Below are 17,996 nucleotides of genomic sequence, written 5' to 3'. Positions count from 1 at the left end.
TCCGAGACCTTTTGGAACTCGGGCGGAGAGACGGTCTGTCGTTCGCCCTCCTGTCTCTCGATCAGGAGAAGGCGTTCGATAGAGTGGATCATGGGTACCTCCTGAGCACCCTGCGGGCGTTTGGATTCGGACCTCAGTTTGTGAGTTTTCTCCGGGTGCTGTACGCCTCCGCGGAGTGTTTGGTTAGGCTCAACTGGACCCTGACCGAACCGGTCAGCTTCGGGCGAGGGGTGCGGCAGGGGTGCCCCCTCTCAGGCCAGCTGTACGCTCTGGCGATCGAGCCTTTCCTCTGTCTCCTCCGCAGGAGGTTGACGGGGTTGGTGCTGCGGGAGCCGGAGCTGCGGCTGGTCCTGTTGGCGTACGCCGATGACGTCCTCCTCGTGGTCCAGGACCCGGGCGACTTGGCGCGAGTGGAGGCATGCCAAGCCATCTATTCAACAGCCTCCTCCGCCCGAGTCAACTGGGTCAAGAGCTCTGGCTTGGCGGTGGGGGGCTGGCGGCAGATAAGCTCCCTCCCACCCGCGCTTCAGACCATCCGGTGGAGTGCCGGCCCTCTGCTCTACCTCGGCGTTTACCTTTCTGCCACGCACCCTTCTCCGCCGGAGAACTGGCAAAATTTGGAAGGCGGCGTGATTGAGCGGATCAGGAAATGGACGAGGCTACTCCGATGTCTCTCCCTTCGGGGGAGAGCACTGGTGCTTAACCAACTAGTCCTGTCCACGCTCTGGTACCGGCTCAACACCCTAGCCCCGGCCCCGGGTTTCCTGTCCCACCTCCGGAGATTGATTCTGGAGTTCTTTTGGTCAGGATTGCACTGGGCCCCTGTTGGAGTTCTTCATTTGCCCCTGAAGGAAGGAGGGCAGGGCCTGAAGTGTCTGTACACTCAGGTCCGCGTTTTCCGCCTCCAGGCCCTGCAGAGGCTCCTTTATAGTGCAGGTAGTTCGACGTGGAGCATATTGGCGCATGCCTTCCTACGCCGCTTCCACGGGCTCCGATATGACCGGCAGCTCTTTTATCTTTGTCCGAGAGGTTTTCCGCGAGACCTCTCCGGGCTGCCGGATTTCTACCAGGACCTCCTCCGGACCTGGAAACTGTTTTCAACCACCAGGTCCGTGGCGGCCATCGTGGGGGCAGATCTCCTCACGGAGCCCCTGCTACACAACCCCCAACTTCGTGTGCAGGCGGCGGAGTCCCACACGGTGCGCCAGAGGTTGGTCCTGGCGGGAGTTACGAGGGTCGGGGACCTCCTGGACTACGACCGGGGAGACTGGCTGGATCCCCTGACGCTCGCTCGACGCATGGGGCTCTCCAGCCTTCGCACCCCCCGGCGCGTGCTTCAGGAGGTGGAGGCCGCTTTGACCCCCGCTGCTCGGGCTTATGTCAGCTGAGCCTTGCGCGAGGGCGCACCCCGCCCATCCTATACCCCAGGCCCGCCGGACCTTTCCATCGGGCCCCTACCCTGCCGATCCCAACACACCCCTCATCCTTTCACTGCAAGCCGGCTGCATGAATTGCAACCGGTCGGTTTTCAAGTTGCACCACGGCAATATTTATATACACTCACGCTCCATACCCTTCACGCCCGCACCCTGGTGTCCCGCCCCGACACAAAGTGGCGAGATCTCCTACCACCCTTGGAGGGGGAGCAACCTCGGTGGGCCAGCCTGTACTCCACCTTGGTCCCGAGGCCCGTCGGGGACATCAGTTGGCGGCTCCTTCACGGGGCCGTGAGCACGGGCGTGTTTTTGACACGTTTCACCTCCGTTCCGGAGACTTGCCCCTTTTGTAATGTGAGGGAAACCCTGGCGCACGTCTATTTAGAGTGTGCCAGATTGCAGCCTCTTTTTCGGCTCCTCACAAATATTCTTTTGCGCTTTTGGCTTCATTTCTCCCCTCACCTCTTTATCTATACACTCCCCATCCGTGGCCCCACCAAGTCGCGGGATCTCCTGGTTAGCCTCCTCCTAGCCTTGGCTAAGACAGCCATTTATAAGACCAGAGAGCGGAGGTTGGCTCATGAGGCGTCCTGCGATTGTAGGGCCGTTTTCCGATCCTCAGTACATTCACGCATCCGGGCGGAGTTCCTCTGGGCGGCGTCCACCGACTCCCTTGACACCTTCGAGGAACGGTGGGCGCTGTCCGGGGTTCTCTGCTCGGTGACCCCGTTCGGTTCCCTCCGTCTGACCCTCTGATTGAGGGACAGAGCGAGAGACGCCAGCCACAGCCGTTAGCTGCTGTGAATACCATCATTATTGTTATTTAGGAGGGGTTTTATAATACATGGGTGTGCCCCCCTCCCTCCCAACCACCCACCCCGCAGCCGTGCCCATCTTGTCGGGCACTCTCAGGAGAGGGAGGGTCGGTGACCCTGGGCGCGGCACTAGGTAACTCGAGGGGGTGGAAGACCACGAGTGTCGAGGAAGCCCCCCCGCTCTAGGCCACCAGGTAACTCAGGAGGGTGGAAGACCACGAGTGTCGAGGAAGCCCCCCCGCTCTGGGCCTGGGCTAGCCTGAACACCTCTCCCTCCTGAAAGCTGTTGTGTTATACCTTCTAATTGCGTTGTTTTGTTGCTCAGTTTTTCTTTATCTTTTTGTAATCTCTGTAACTGTTACAAATAAACTTCTTTTCTGTTTCAAAAAAAAAAAAACCTTCCCTGTTCCCTTACCCAGGGAAAAGGGACCTACTTAGCCTGTTCTCCTACTGCTGCCCTCTGGCCTGGGCTTTTCTTGCTTTTTGCCCCTGCTTCGGCTTCCCCCCCGACTGGGCTAGGCACTCTCCCCCTTTCTTTTCTTTTGTTGTTTTTTTTTCTTTCTCTGCTGTTGCTAGAGTGCTGGCCGGCTGCCGGCCGGCTGTTAGCCCCCCCCCTCTCCGCCCTCGGACGCTGCTGCTGCTCCAGCTGAACCCCCCCCTCGATAGAGGGGGGGCCTGCTGACCCGCTTCCTGGGGGGGGGGGAGTGGAAGGACCCAGCCCCCAGACCCAGCTGCTTGCTGTTTGTTTGTGGACCCGTCTCCGGCTGAGAGAATTTCTTATCACCTGCTCCGGCATCCCTGGAATGTTGGAGCTGCGAAAAAGAAAGCCCGGACAAGGAAGGGAAACAGCCGTCTACCGGAGGAACACCTCCCGGGGAATCTACAAATCGCTGTGGAGGGGGCCCAAGACTGAGTAACTTTCGAACTGTGCTCTTGTGTGGGGGGAGGCCTTGACTGTGTCGTGGCTGTGTTTTTAGGGACACAGGGGATGTGGCACGGAGCTGCCCCCCGATCCATCTGTGTCTCCCCCCTCCCACACACTACTATCCTTATCACTGCCCCCTCCATCGTCATTGCTGGCTGTTTAACATCTGCCTCTGGACTTAGCTGCTTGCCCTGATTCCACCGTGTGGGCCAGAAGCACCAGCCAACCAAACAGGACTCTCTGGACAAGCGTACGGTGGTTCATGTGCCCCCCCCCGAACTGCCCATCCCATAGTCTGTCCCTTTTTACCTGACCCCAACTCCAGTTAACCACCTGCCACCGTCCCCGCTGGGGCATTGGCAATGGAGGGCACCGGGGTGACCTCCGCCGCTGCTATGCCCACCGCCTCCCCAGACTCTAGGGGAGCCCCCCCAGCCGGCGGGAAAGGCCAGGGCAAGAAGAAGGGGAAGGGCCCCGCTAAAGCCACCAGGCCCTCCGTGGCAGGGGCCACCCCCACTGCTGCAGCCCCGCCACCGACCACGGCGTCCCTCCCCGCTGCCCCCTCCACCAGCTCTGCGGGTGTCCCTCCCTCACCCCCCAGGATGTATGCCCGGGCGGCGGCAGCCCCCCCGCCTGCCGCCTTGTTATCTCTCCTGCCCATCGCCTCCGCCACCATCAACAGCTGCCGGGGCCCTTTCCCCACCATGACAAGGAAGCACGGTGTCCGATGCCTCCTGGTGCCCACCTCGCCCCACATGGAGACCTACTTGTGGGCGTTGGCAAGGGTGGTGGGGCCCTCGGCCATTGTGGCGGCCTCCAAAATGTATGGGAAGCTCGTCTTCTTCTTAGTATCGGAGACTGCTGCCCAGGAGGTGGTGGAGAGGGGCCTGGCGGTGGGGCATGGTGTTTGTCCCCCTAGAGCTGCTGGAGGACCTGGGCGTCCGCCTGGTCCTGACCTCTGTCCCTCCTTTTCTCCCCAATGCTGCCCTGTTACCCACCCTTTCCACCCTGGGGAAACCTGTTTCTGTCATCAGCCCTCTCCCGTTGGGCTGCAAGGACCCCACCCTCTGTCACATCTTTTCCTTCCGCCGGCAAGTGCAGCTTCTACTGCCATCGGCGGCGCGTGATGGAGAGGCGCTCGAGGGGTCCTTCCTAGTCCCCCACCAGGGGGCCCGTTACCGGGTGTATTTCTCCATGGGGGAAGCCCAGTGCTACCTCTGCCGGGTGTCAGGGCATGTCCGGAGGGACTGCCCCTTAGCCCAGCAAGGGTGAGCACCTGGGATCCCCGAGACCCGGCAGGACATTGGCCCCATCATTGCTGACGCCCCTGGCCACCCGATACCCGAACCCGCCCCCCCTCCTCTTTGGACCACCATTTCTCCCGCTCAGGCCCAAGGGGCACCTCCCCTACAATGCCCAGACGAGAGGGAGAACCCCGCCCACGCTGCTGACAATCTGGCGGGGCCTATGGAGGAGGGTGTGGCAGAGCTACCACCAGGCATGGGAGAGAGCCTGCCTCAGGGAGAATCCTCCCTCCCTTATGCCGCCCCACCGTCCCCCCACCAAGCCCCTGCGCCATCGCCTTTACCCCCTGATACGACCCCTGCTAACCAGCCCCCAGATGATGCCATGGAGGGCTGGGCCCTAGTCCAGGGGAAGCGAGGCAAGCGGAAGGCTCGAGCTCCGCCTCATCTACCCGAGGCAGAGGCCCCCGGAAGACCAGGAAGGGGTGCACCAATGCCGAACCTTCCGCTTTGCCCACGAGTGCGTCCCATCCACCAGTGTCAGCCGGGAAAGACGTGGTAGCACTGGAAGGTAGTGTTTCCCCTTCACGGGAGACCCTCCCCTCTGAGACCCTCGAGGAAGCCCCTTCTGTCCTGACACTACCTGAAGCCCCTGTGAACCCTGAGGCAACTGTCGTGGGGGGTGCCAGCGGGGAGAACCCCGGGGCGACGGAAAGTGTCCTCTCCTCCATGTTCGAGGAGATCAAGGCCCTAGATCTGACCCCGGTCACGCAGGGGGAGGATGACCTTTTGCCAGCAAACCTCGATTTGGGCGACCTCACTCCACCCCTCTTTTCCCCATGCTCCCTCCCCCTAACTGCTGTTTCTGCTCCCACCTCTGAGGAGCCCCTGGACTCCTCCATCGACCCGGCCGTTGATGGCACCCCGCTGACGACCACCGAGCCTGCCCAGGTGACAGCCGGCACCACGCGGCCGGGGCACGAGCCGCCAGGGGCACCCCCCGTTGGTGCGGAACAATTGATTTCCTTCCTGGGCGGAGGCCCAACAGAAGATAATCCACCTCCTGATGCTGTGGCCGCTAAATCCACCACAGAGAGCGTGCCCAGTGTCACTGAGAGCTCCCTCCCCACCCCCTTAACCCTTGAGCCTGATCGGGAGGCGCCACCATCCAGCTGCTTGCCTCCCGAAACCCAGAACCACGCCTCTGCCCCGCCCCTGCCCCTACCCCTATCCAGTCTACCTCCTGCGATGTTATCGCTGCCCCCGGGGCTGTCTCCTTCCCTTTTCCAACCGATGACCCCCAGGGAGCGGCCTTTGCGTTCTCCTGCCCCGACCCATTAGGGGCTGCTATTTTCCCTCCACTGCCCCCTATCGCCCCAGAGCTTGAGGTGGGCCTAGAAGCTCCAGCCCATCAGGCACCCCATCGAGGGTCTGCACCCTTCTTGTCCGTTTTAGTGGACCACGGGGCTGCACCAAGGGCCCCGCCGGAGAACAACTGGGAAACCGTAACCCCACCTCCCCATGAGCTGCGAGGAGAGCTGCGGAAGTTTTTAGAGGATGTCCATGGCTCCCGCAACAGCTTGCTCTCCAGCGATGGGGGGATTTTTTTCAAATCCTCCGGGCCACAAGGGCCCTCATGGGGGAAGGTAAAGGGACGGGGAAGCAGGATGCCGCGGCCTACTGGCAGGTCCGCGTCTTCCGTGACCAATTACTCACCTATGGGATGGGTCAAGGACTGTTGCGCGGCCCGCTGGGGGATGCGAGCATCCCTGCCAGTGAGGACCCACCCCAGCCTTCCCCATGACACCTCTCACCATCGCAGCGTTGAACACCCGGGGTTGTAGGATGGCTCTCCGCAGGTCCCAGGTGCTCTCCTTCCTTCAGGAGGGAGCGTACTCTGTGATTTTCTTGCAGGAGACCCATACGGATCCGACCGCCGAAGATAGTTGGTGGCTGGAGTGGGGGGACAGGGTCTACTTTAGCCATTCCACAATTCGGCAGGCTGGAGTGGCGACCCTGTTCTCTCCCGACCTACGGCCCGAGGTGCTAGGGGTTGCCGAGGCCATGCAGGGTTGCCTGCTGCATCTCCAGGTCCGTATAGAGGGGCTCCTGGTTAACCTTGTTAACGTCTATGCCCCGACATCGGGCCCGGAGCGGCTGCAATTCTATCAGCAGGCGTCCGCCTTCCTCGGCACCTTAGATTCTCACGAGTGCCTGGTCCTGGGAGGGGATTTTAATACCACCCTCGAGGAGCGAGACCGCTCAGGGACTGAGCAGTGCCCAGCTGCCGCGGACACACTCCGGGATAGTTGAACATCACTCCCTAGTGGACATCTGGCATGACCACCACCTGGATGACACTTCCACGTTCACCTTTGTCCGGGTGGAAACCCATCGGTCGAGCCACTCCCGGTTGGACCGCATTTATCTATCATGCTTCCATCTCTCACGAGCCCATTCCTCCAGCATTTGGCTGGCCCCATTTTCTGACCATCACCTAGCCACCGTGACAGCCTCCCTCTGTGCGGAGAGGCCAGGGCCGGCCTATTGGCATTTTAACAACAGCCTGTTGGAGGATGAGGACATTGTGATGTCCTTCTGGGAATTCTGGCTGGCCCGGTGAGGGCAGCAGCGTGCTTTTCCCTCGGCGCGGCAATGGTGGGACCTGGGGAAGGTGCGCGCCTGGCTTTTCTGCCGCGATTACACCCGGGGCACCAGCCGACAGAGAAATGCGGTGATAGAGCAGTTGGAATGGGAGGTCTTAGAGCTGGAGAAGCGTCTGGACGCCAGCCCCGAAGACCCGCTCCTCTGCGGAGCATGCCGGGAGAAGCGGGAGGAACTCTGGGCCCTCGAGGACCATCAGGCCCGGGGCGCCTTTGTTCGATCCCACATCCACCTCCTCCGGCAGATGGATCGCGGCTCCTGCTTCTTCTATGCCCTGGAGAAAATGAGGGGGGCCAAGAAACACGTCATCTGCCTCCTGGCAGAAGACAGCACCCCCCTCACGGAACCGGCAGAGATGTGCGGGAGGGCCCGAGCCTTCTACATAAGTCTTTTCTCCCCAGATCCGACCGACCCTAGCGCTTGCAGAGCTCCCTACGGTCAGCGCAAGCGACCGAGACCAGCTAGAGTTGCCTCTCACTCTGGCCGAGTTCTCGGAAGCCCTCCGTCATATGCCCACCAATAAGTCTCCAGGCATGGACGGGCTGACTGTGGAGTTCTACCGCGTGTTTTGGGACGTCTTCGGCCCAGATCTAGTCACCGTCTGGGCCGAGTCTCTGCAGAGCAGGGTCCTCCCTCTCTCGTGCAGGCGAGCTGTGCTCGCCTTATTGCCGAAGAAGGGGGACCTCTGCGATTTACGAAATTGGCGTCCCGTCTCACTCCTCAGCATGGACTACAAAATCGTAGCAAAAGCAATCTCACTGCGGTTAGGGTCTGTGCTGGCGGACGTGATCCACCCAGACCAGACCTACACCGTCCTGGACCGCAGCATCTTTGATAACCTATTTCTGGTTCAGGACCTTTTGGAACTCGGGCGTAGAGACGGTCTGTTGTTTGCCCTCCTGTCCCTAGATCAGGAGAAGGCGTTCGATAGGGTGGACCACGGGTACCTCCTGAGCACTCTGCAGGAGTTTGGCTTTGGACCCCAGTTTGTGGGTTTTCTCCGGGTGCTGTATGCCTCCGCAGAGTGTCTGGTTAAGCTCAACTGGACCCTGACCGAACCGGTCAGCTTCGGGCGAGGAGTACGGCAGGGGTGCCCCCTCTTGGGCCAGCTGTACACTCTGGCGATCAAGCCCTTCCTCTGTCTCCTCTGCAGGAGGTTGACAGGGTTGGTACTGTGGGAGCCGGAGCTGTGGCTGGTCCTGTTGGCGTACGCCAATGACGTGCTCCTCGTGATCCAGGACCCCGGCGACTTGGCGCGGGTGGAGGCTTGTCAGGCCATCTATTCGGCAGCCTCCTCCGCCCGGGTCAACTGGGTCAAGAGCTCTGGCTTGGTGGTAGGAGACTGGTGGCAGGCGAGCTCCCTCCCACAAGCGCTTCAGACCATCTGGTGGAGCGCGGGTCCGCTGCTCTACCTCGGTGTTTACCTTTCTGCCATGCATCCCTCTCCACCAGAGAACTGGGAAAATTTAGAGGGCGGGGTGATAGAGCGGCTCCAGAAATGGACGGGACTACTCCAATGTCTCTCCCTCCGAGGGAGAGCGCTGGTGCTTAATCAACTAGTCCTGTCCATGCTCTGGTACCGGCTCAACACCCTGGTCCCAGCCCTGGGTTTCCTGACCAACCTCCGGACATCGATTCTGGGGTTCTTTTGGTCAAGAACACACTGGGCCCCTGTAGGGGTTCTTCATCTACCTCTGAGGCAAGGAGGACAGGGCCTGAAGTGTCTTCACACTCAGGTCCGTGTCTTCCGCTTCCAGGCCCTACAGAGGCTCCTCTATGTTGCAGGCAGTTTGGCGTGGAGCACACTGGCGCACGCCATCCTGCCCCGCATCTGAGGGCTCTGATATGACCGGTAGCTCTTTTATCTCCGTCCGGGAGGTCTTCCACGAGACCTCTCCGGGCTGCCGGTCTTCTACCAGGACCTCCTCCGGACTTGGAAACTGTTTTTAACGACCAAGTCCATGGCGGCCATCGAGGGAGTAGATCTCCTCGCAGAGCCCCTGCTACACAACCCCCAGCTCCGTGTGCAGGTGGCGGAGTCCCGCTCGGTGCGCCAGAGCTTGATCCTGGCAGAAGTCATGAGAGTCGGAGACCTCTTGGACTACGACCGGGGAGACTGGCTGGATCCTCTGACGCTCGCCCGGCGCATAGGGCTCTGCAGACCTCGTACCCCCCCGGCGCGTACTTCAGGAGGTGAAGGCCGCTTTGCCACCCGCTGCTCGAGCTTACCTTGACCAGGTCCTGCTCAAGGGCACGCCCCGCCCACCCTGTACCCCAGGCCCTCCGGACTTTTTAATTGGACCCCTGCCCCGCAGATCCAATCGACCCCCCCACCCCTTCACTGCAAGCCAGCTGCATGAACTGCAGCCGGTACACTTCTAAACCGAGCCAAGGAAACATCTATACACGCTCGCGCTCCACACCCTTCACACCCTCACCCTAGTGTCATGCCCCGACACAAAGTGGCGAGACCTTCTGCCACCTTTGGAGGGTGAGCAGCCCCGGTGGGCCAGCCTATATTCCACCTTGGTTCCGAGGCCCGTTGGGGACATCAGTTGGTGGCTCCTTCACGGAGCTGTGAGCATGGTCATGTACTTGGCGTGGTTCATCCCCATCCTAGATACTTGTCCCTTTTGTGGTGTGAGGGAAACCCTGGTGCACATATATTTGGAGTGCGCCAGGCTGCAGCCCCTGTTCCAGCTCCTCACAAATCTCCTATTATGTTTTTGGTTGCATTTTTCCCCTCACCTTTTTATTTATGCACTCCCCATCCGTGGCCTCACAAAGTCTCAGGATCTCCTAGTTAACCTCCTCCTGGCCCTGGCTAAAATGGCCATCTATAAAACCAGAGAGAGGAGGTTAGCCGATGGAGTTTTCTGTGACTGTGGAGCTGTTTTCTGATCCTCGGTCCGTTCACGTATCTGGGCGGAGTTCCTCTGGGCGGCCTCCACCGACTCCCTTGATGCTTTTGAGGAGCGGTGGACACTGTCCGAGGTTCTCTGCTTGGTGTCCCCATCCGGGTCCCTTTGTCTGACCCTTTGATTGGGGGAGAGAGTAAGGGACCCCAGCCCCAGCCATTGCTGCTGCGGACACCACCACCCTAGAGGGGTCCTTTCACACATGGGTGCGCATGCCCCCCCCCCCGGATTGTCCACCCCACAGCCTGCCCCTCTTGTCGGGTGCTTTCAGAGGAGGGAATTGTTGGTGACACTCGGGCGTGGCGCCCAGTAACTCGAGGGGGTGGAAGACCACGAGAGTCGATGAAGCCCCCTCGCTCGGGGCCACCAGGTAACTCGGAAGGGTGGAAGACCACGAGAGTTGAGGAAGCCCCCCACTCTGGGCCCAGGCAAGCTTGAACACTTCCCTCCCCTGAAGCTAATGAGAAAACAATTGTGATTGGTTGCTGTGTTACACATTGCATATGCTGCTGTTTTTACTTTGTAAGTGTGTTATGCAAATAAAAATATCTTTTGCTTCAAAAAAAAAAAAAATTACTCTCCTATAGCCATCTGGCCTGACCCTGTCACAAGAGTCAAGCCCCCAAAGCACAGGCCTCCACTCTTTGATCTGAAGGAATAATCCCATTAGGTGATAGCAGTAGTAGGCTCTTATCTTCTATGCAAAATAATAACTAGAGAGGACATGACACTTAACCAGTGTCAAATCACACAAATCATTGTACTAATGTCTCAAGGATGGCTGTTCATCTTAACAATACCATATTCACATGATATCAAAGGTAGGCATGAAGAAACAAGATTATTTACTATTCATTATTTCTCATTCTTCAATCTCCTGGTTAAAAAGTTGCAGTCAACCAGTCAGGGATCAGAAACAACATGTGCATCTGAGGCCACACAAAAAGACAACAGAGTAAACAGTTATAGGGAATAGCTCATGAATAACCATGTTGCCTGAGAATTGTTCATTCAAACTATTTGGTGGATAATTACAAAAAGTGAAGGGATTCACAGAAAATAGGACTGATTCACAAACTATTTGAGAATGGAAAAAGTGGTTAAATTGATCAGATCACTGATTTACAATGAATAAGTTGACCCACACTAGCTTGATATGTACCATCCGACTCTCTTACTTCTGCAGTATATTATACTTTAAACATGTCACAGCCCTTGACCAGAAGGTGATAAATAGTCATTTTAAAATTACCTCTAAAATGAGCAATGTCTCATTAACTTCCTCTGCAGTTCACATCTGGTATTTAGTGAAAAATATTTTCTCATGATGATTCATTAACTTCATGGGACCATGTCCTGCAATCCTTGCTCAGGGAAACTCCCATTTATATCAGTAGGAAGTTTGATAAGAGGCAATGACTGTTGGATCCGCATAGTGCTATCCGTCACTTCCCTGTCACCTAAGCTCGGCTGCACAGATATGTGGGTCCCTTCAGAGCTGGGCTCCATGGCATCCAGAGGGTGCAGACTCCCTCTGCACGTTTCTATGCATCCGGCCCCTTATATGGCAAAGCCAGACTGATTTTAGTGCAGGCGAGGCCCACTGCAGCCATGTGGAAGAGGACAAGATGCATCTGTCAAGGTAATGAGTGTATGGTCCTCTAGTGCAAACAGCTTTGAATTCATTGCAACTCACTGAATTACAACAACCCAAATAAATGTATCTCAATGTCAGAACTGACAGTTTTAGCAGCTTTTTCAGGGGAATGCTGTGTTTGCTCATGCTGGCTCCTATTCCTCTCTTATGTTCACAAAACTGTCAGGGAGATCAGCCCAACCTCCCTGCACAGTCAAAGAGCATACACACACTGTTATGTTTTTCATACACAAATAATGATTGCTCAATTAATTACTTTTTATTTTAAATTACACAACAAAACAACATAAGAGAGCACATTTTGTATGTGTCTTCTCTGCAACACACTACATCTAAACTGAACACAAAATGGCAACTGCATCCAGCAGACTCTTAGGCCCTGAACCCCGAAGGTATTTAGGTGCTTAACTCCATTGAAGTCAGTGGGCATTAGGATTAGATCCTGAAAGGCATTTAGGCACCCAAAAGACTTACAGGTGCAGTACACAAGAAACAAAATCTTGCCACTGGGGGTATGTCTACACTTTGGGCTGGAGGTGTAATTCCCAGCTCGAGAAGACATACCCAGACTAGCTGTCAAGGTTCCTTCCCCACTCTGAACTCCAGGGTACATGAAACCCCCTAAGCTTATTTTTACCAGCTTAGGTTAAAACTTCCCCAAGGTACAAACTATTTTACCTTTTGTCCCTGGACTTTATTGCTGCCACCACCAAGCGTTTAACAAATATAACAGGGAAAGAGCCTACTTGGAAATGCCTCCCCCGCCCCCAATCCCCCCAAGCCCTACACCCCCTTTCCTGGGGAAGGCTTGATAAAAATCCTCACCAATTTGCATAGGTGAACACAAACCCAAACCCTTGGATCTTAAGAACAATGAAAAAGCAATCATGTTCTTAAAAAAAGAATTTTAATTGAAAAAGTAAAAGAACCACCTCTGTAAAATCAGGATGGTAAATACCTTACTGGGGAATCAGATTCAAAACATAGAGAATCCCTCTAGGCTAAACCTTAAGTTACAAAAAGACACAAAAACAGGAATATACATTCCATTCAGCACAGCTTATTTTATCAGCCATTTAAACAAAACAGAATCTAACGCATATCTAACTAGATGGCTTACTGACTTTTTACAGGAGTTCTGACCTGCATTCTTGCTCTGGTCCTGGCAAAAGCAACACACAGACAGAGAGGACCCTTTGTTTCCCCCCCTCCAGCTTTGAAAGTATCTTGTCTCCTCATTGGTCATTGTGGTCAGGTGCCAGCGAGGTTGTCTTAGCTTTTTAACCCTTTACAGGTGAAAGGGTTTTTCCTCTGGCCTGGAGGGATTTAAAGGTATTTACCCTTCCCTTTATATTTATGAAACTAGCTCATTAAAGGTAGAGCATAGCTGTGGTGGCATGAGCCATGGGAAGAGTTAGCCACCTCAAATATATGCTTCTCGGATAGGTATGTACTTGGGTGGCTAGCCCATCACAACAACACGGCTACCCTATTTTTAGTCTGCTGACTCAATCAGAGCTAGTGAGGGCATGTCTCTTTGAATTGGATTTCACACCTCCAGCTTGAAGTGTAGACGTAGCCTTACAAAACTACATTCTTCACATGCATGAATGCCCATCAGACTGACATATACGGTGTATGTTTGCCTTTATGAGGCATTTTACAGGAAAACTACTTGAGGACAGCAGCAGCAAAGTGTCACTGGAGATTCATGTATTCACTTGTGAATACATTGAGCAGTCATGGGATAAGAGGGACCGTCCTCTCACGGATCAGTAACTGGTTAAAAAAAGACAGGACACAAAGGGTAGGAATAAATGGTCAGTTTTCAGAATGGAAGGAAGTGAACAGTGGTGTCCCCCAGGAATCTGTACTAGGACTAGTACTGTTCAACATATTCATAAATGATCTGGAAAAAAAATAGGTGAACAGTGAGGTGGCAAAATTTGCAGATGATATAAAACTACTCAAGATAATTAAGTTCCTGGCAGACTGCGAAGAGATCTCACAAAACTGGGTGACTGGGTAACAAAATGGTAGATGAAATTCAATTTTGATAAATGCAAAGTAATGCATATTGGAAAACATAATCCCAACTATACATACAAAATGATGCAGTCTACATTAGTTGTTAAAACTCAAAAAAGATCTTGGGAGTCATTGTGGCTAGTTCTCTGAAAACATCTGCTCAATGTGCAACAGCAGTCCAAAAAGCTAACAGAATGTTGGGAATCATTAAGAAAGGGATAGATAAGATGACAGAAAATATCATCATGCCACTATATAAAACCATGGTACACCCACACCTTGAATACTGCATGCAGTTCTGGTTGCCACATCTCAAAAAAGATATTCTAGAATTGGAAAAGGTACAGAGAAGGGAAAAAAATGATTTAAGGGTATGGAAGATTAAAAAGACTGGGACTTTTCAGCTTGAAAAAAGATGACGAATGGGTGATATGATAGAGGTTTATAAAATCATGAATGGTGGGGAGAAAGTGAGCAAGGAAGTGTTATTTACCCCTTCACATAACACAAGAACCAGGGGTCACCCAATGAAATTAATAGGCAGCAGGTTTAAAAACAAACAAAAGGAAGTACTTCATCACACTACTTCCTTGAACAGTCAACCTGTGGAACTTGTTGCCAGGGGATGTTGTGAAGGCCAAAACTGTAACGGGGTTAAAAAAAGAACTAGATGAGTTCATGGAGGATAGGTCCATCAATGGCTATTGGCCGAGATGGTCAGGGATGAACTCTATGCTCTGGGTATCCCTAGCCTCCTACTGCCAGAGGCTGGGAGTGGACAACAGAGGATAGATCACTTGCTGATTGCCTGTTCTGTTCATTCCCTCTGAAGTGTTACCTGAAATCAGGCCAGCTAGTAAGCTTAGGGAGGACTAATGACCCACCAGAGTTTGGCAGAAAGCAGCACGTTTATTATACTGATAGCTAAGCTCAGAAGAAGTGTGTGTGTGTGGGGGGGGGGTGTCACACTCACACTTGCATACTCACGCACCCAGAACAGGCACAGCACTGGAGGTGTCAGGATCCTTCAAGGTAAGTGTCCCACAGTGCAGCGATGGATGGTGCGATGAAGGTAAGTCTTCCCGAGGCACGATGGAATGCAATGTGGCAAACCACTGGCCAGGCAGTCCGGGTGAAGGGCCCTCACAGGAGGTACAATCTTATGAGTGCACTCCTGAGCACATGGTCCCTTCCCCTTTTAAGGACCTGCTCCTCATGGCCTGTGACTTGAAATGACTTGGCCACATCTGGTTGGTTACACTCCACCTTGGGTAGTGTCCATGCATTGGGCATTTGATCACTGCCTAATCAGAGTCCCAGCCACCTTGTCTACCTGCAAGCTCTTCTGATCTTCCAGGTGCTCAAGCAGCCCATTCATCCCACAAGCATTCCAGGAAGGAGCGGGGAGGGGGAAAGCCACTTCACAGGTATTCAAAAAGGGAGAGGAGACAAAAGGGGAGGGGGGGAAGAGGTGTAACAGACCTTTTGAACCTAAAGGTTATACAGAGCATAGTCATACAGAGCATACAAATCACTGCTGCTCCTACAACATGAGCACCTGGTATTGGCCACTGTCGGAAGACAGGATACTGGGTTAGAGGACCATTGGTCTGATCCAATATGGCTGTTCTTATGTCTCACTGATGCATTGCCATTTCTGTTGAGAAATTAAACATCACCTTGAAGGCTACTACCAAGCTATCTTCCTGCCCTAATGGAATATATAATTTCACCAGGTGTATTCTTGTCATCTGACAATTATTTAAACATATCTAGAAGCGTCTTATTATTATGTAGCATCTTATTATTATGTATTGTGTAGTTATTTTATGAATAAGAATAAACCAACCTCGAGGTAGCCTATAATGCAGTATTTCTGAGGGCCAGTCAGTCCACAAACTGATGAGGCTGTTAGTTGCTCACTGCGACCCACCAGAAGATCTCCAATGGTTGGATGACAGGAGCCACTATTACATTCATCCTCTGCATGCAGGAGACTAAACAGCACTGAACACAAAAGACAAATACAGCTGTAATGGTGTTGTGACATACTCAGCTATATGCTCCAGAGAAAAGCAGCTACACTGCAACATCACCTGAATTGTCCTTTGTCTACACTTTCCTTTTGTCCTTTGTTAAAGTGCTTGTTAGGATTCAAAGGAGCTTCTCTAATTCATAGGTTCAGAGATTCCAAGACCAGAATGGACCATTTGTCTGACCTCCTGTATAACACAGGCCATAGGAACTTCCCCAAACTAATTCCTGTTTGAAGTAGACCATGTCTTTTAAACATTGCCAATGATGGAGAATCTACCACAACCCTTGGTAGGTTGTTCCAATGGTTAATTCCCCTCCCTGTTAAAAATGTGTGCCTTATTTCCAGTCTGAACCCATCTGCTGCAGATAATTATAAATAAATTGGTAACTAGCATATTGCACATCAGTGCTAAAATTTTGATCAATATTACATCGTGCAATAAATATGTGAAACTGCCAGGCACTAATAATTTGTTATGCTTTGTGCTTCATATGTAGATATAGCAAGCATTGATGAGGTATTACTGATAACATCACAGGTGACCCCATGCACAGGGCCAGAGTCTGACCTCATTTACATTAATATGAATCTGGAGTAACTCTGCTGATTTCAATTGAAATGCTCCAGATTTATACCAGCGTAACTGAGATTGGAATCCAAGTCAGTGATTCCTCAGCTTGTCAGATGACTTGAATTGAACCCCTAGCTTTGGTCTCCATACCCCACATTTTCCAGGATAAGATGGAAGTTTAGGAACAGAAAATAATTAGGAATCAGATAATCACAAAGCTTTATGGCTTGCATTGCCTGACATGACTTTCAATATTTTCCTCCCAGTAAGTTAAGATTTTCCTTGCAGGGTTTTACCCTTTTAGGCAAGTTCTGTCCTGAAACATTGAACAGGAATGGGAGCCTTGGAGGCATCATTGTTTAACTCTGCTTGGCTCAACTTCTGATAAAAATTGTGTTTTAGGATTCTAAGGGAAACTAGAGAGATTATTAATGCAGTGTTAGAAATAGCAGACTAGCATCAATTAAGAGTGTTTGTAGGGAGTGCTGAACTGTCAAACTTCAATTTATGGCTTAGGATATACTTCAGACAGGCAGTTTACTTACAAGCATTTTCCATAGTCAAGTAATAGGAGTTTGGTTTGTCCTACTTTGCTTCCCAGATTCACATTTATCAACTGTTGGCAGGCATGGGTTACCTGTTTTAGGGCCTGACCCAAAGCCTATTGAATACAATGGGAGGGTTTCCTTTGACTTTAATGAACTTTGAATCAGGTCTTTGGAATGCAGGTGCTGGAAAGAGGAGTCATTGGACTGTTGCACCTGTGTCTTACCAGGACTATATTTCAGTAGAATTTAATAACCATTGAAAACACTTTGTGTATCACTAGAGGAAAGATGAAGCAATGTAATGAAAGGCTGGGAAAATATGTAAATTACACAATATTAACCAAAAAGGTTTAGCCTGGACATGTGTAAAGTATTTGCACCTACCAAACTTTAAAAGAATGATCAGCTCAAGCCACATTCTTTTATGTGACAACCAAACGAATTGGATACCTGCAGGAGGAAAAGAAACCTGTTATGACATTTAACAGTTTGCCTCATCAAACCTCTCCTCATGTGTATATTATGCTCAGAGCTGTCTTACATTAACTGATACCACTGAAATAAAAATACAAGCAGATGAAAAGAAAATGCAGGCTTTGATTTCCTGCTAGTGACTAACAGCTACATCAAAGCAAAAGAACATCTCAGAATTGCTTTTGATAAGATTTCAAAAGGTTGTTGACACTTAAAAATAAAAATAAAGTGCTATAAGCAGAAGTCCCATCTTATCATTTAAATATAACCCATTTAACCCTAAGCAGATCAACTGAGGCATGATAATTGTCTCATGCCCATATGCATAGCAGAAACAATATTATGAGTGAGTCATTAAGCATTTGCAATGAGGAAAATAGCTAGTAGCTCTGGACCAGGTGCTTGTGCCCTGCAGAAAGACCTGTGGAAGGGGAATCATCGGAAGACAAAGTTTTTCCTTGTGGGATTTTCTCTGCATCCTTCCTACCAAGGGAAGGATTAGCAATCAGAGTGGGAAGAAGTGAGACCTATAAACCCCAAGGGTCTTGGAAAAGCAGATGGCAGTCTCTGTGCCTGCTTGCCTGCCACCTCAAATGAAGCCATGCTGTCCCCGGTGTACATTATAACCCACTCCCTTTCAAGAGGGGCAAGCAGACACAGGGGACTTGTTGATACTGC

General features: G+C 52.6%; 1 protein-coding gene across 1 annotated transcript in view; it reads right to left on the bottom strand.

Moving 5' to 3' along the window:
- The window catches only part of LAMB4 (laminin subunit beta 4), an 81,962-nt gene extending 64,700 nt beyond the window's left edge, over positions 1-17,262 (bottom strand). Inside the window, exons 1-2 of the mRNA XM_074942453.1 lie at positions 17,229-17,262; positions 15,537-15,694 (exon numbers count right to left, since the gene is read on the bottom strand). Of these exons, the coding sequence (XP_074798554.1) occupies positions 15,537-15,694; positions 17,229-17,262 (192 nt within the window). The remainder of the gene's footprint in view (positions 1-15,536; positions 15,695-17,228) is intronic.
- Positions 17,263-17,996: the final 734 nt, after the last annotated feature.

This window comes from Natator depressus, chromosome 1 (genome assembly GCF_965152275.1).
Source record: "Natator depressus isolate rNatDep1 chromosome 1, rNatDep2.hap1, whole genome shotgun sequence".
Classification (NCBI taxonomy): Eukaryota; Metazoa; Chordata; order Testudines; family Cheloniidae; genus Natator; species Natator depressus.
The sequence above is the reverse complement of the archived record's forward strand: the minus strand, read 5'-3'. Positions and strand labels throughout refer to the sequence as shown.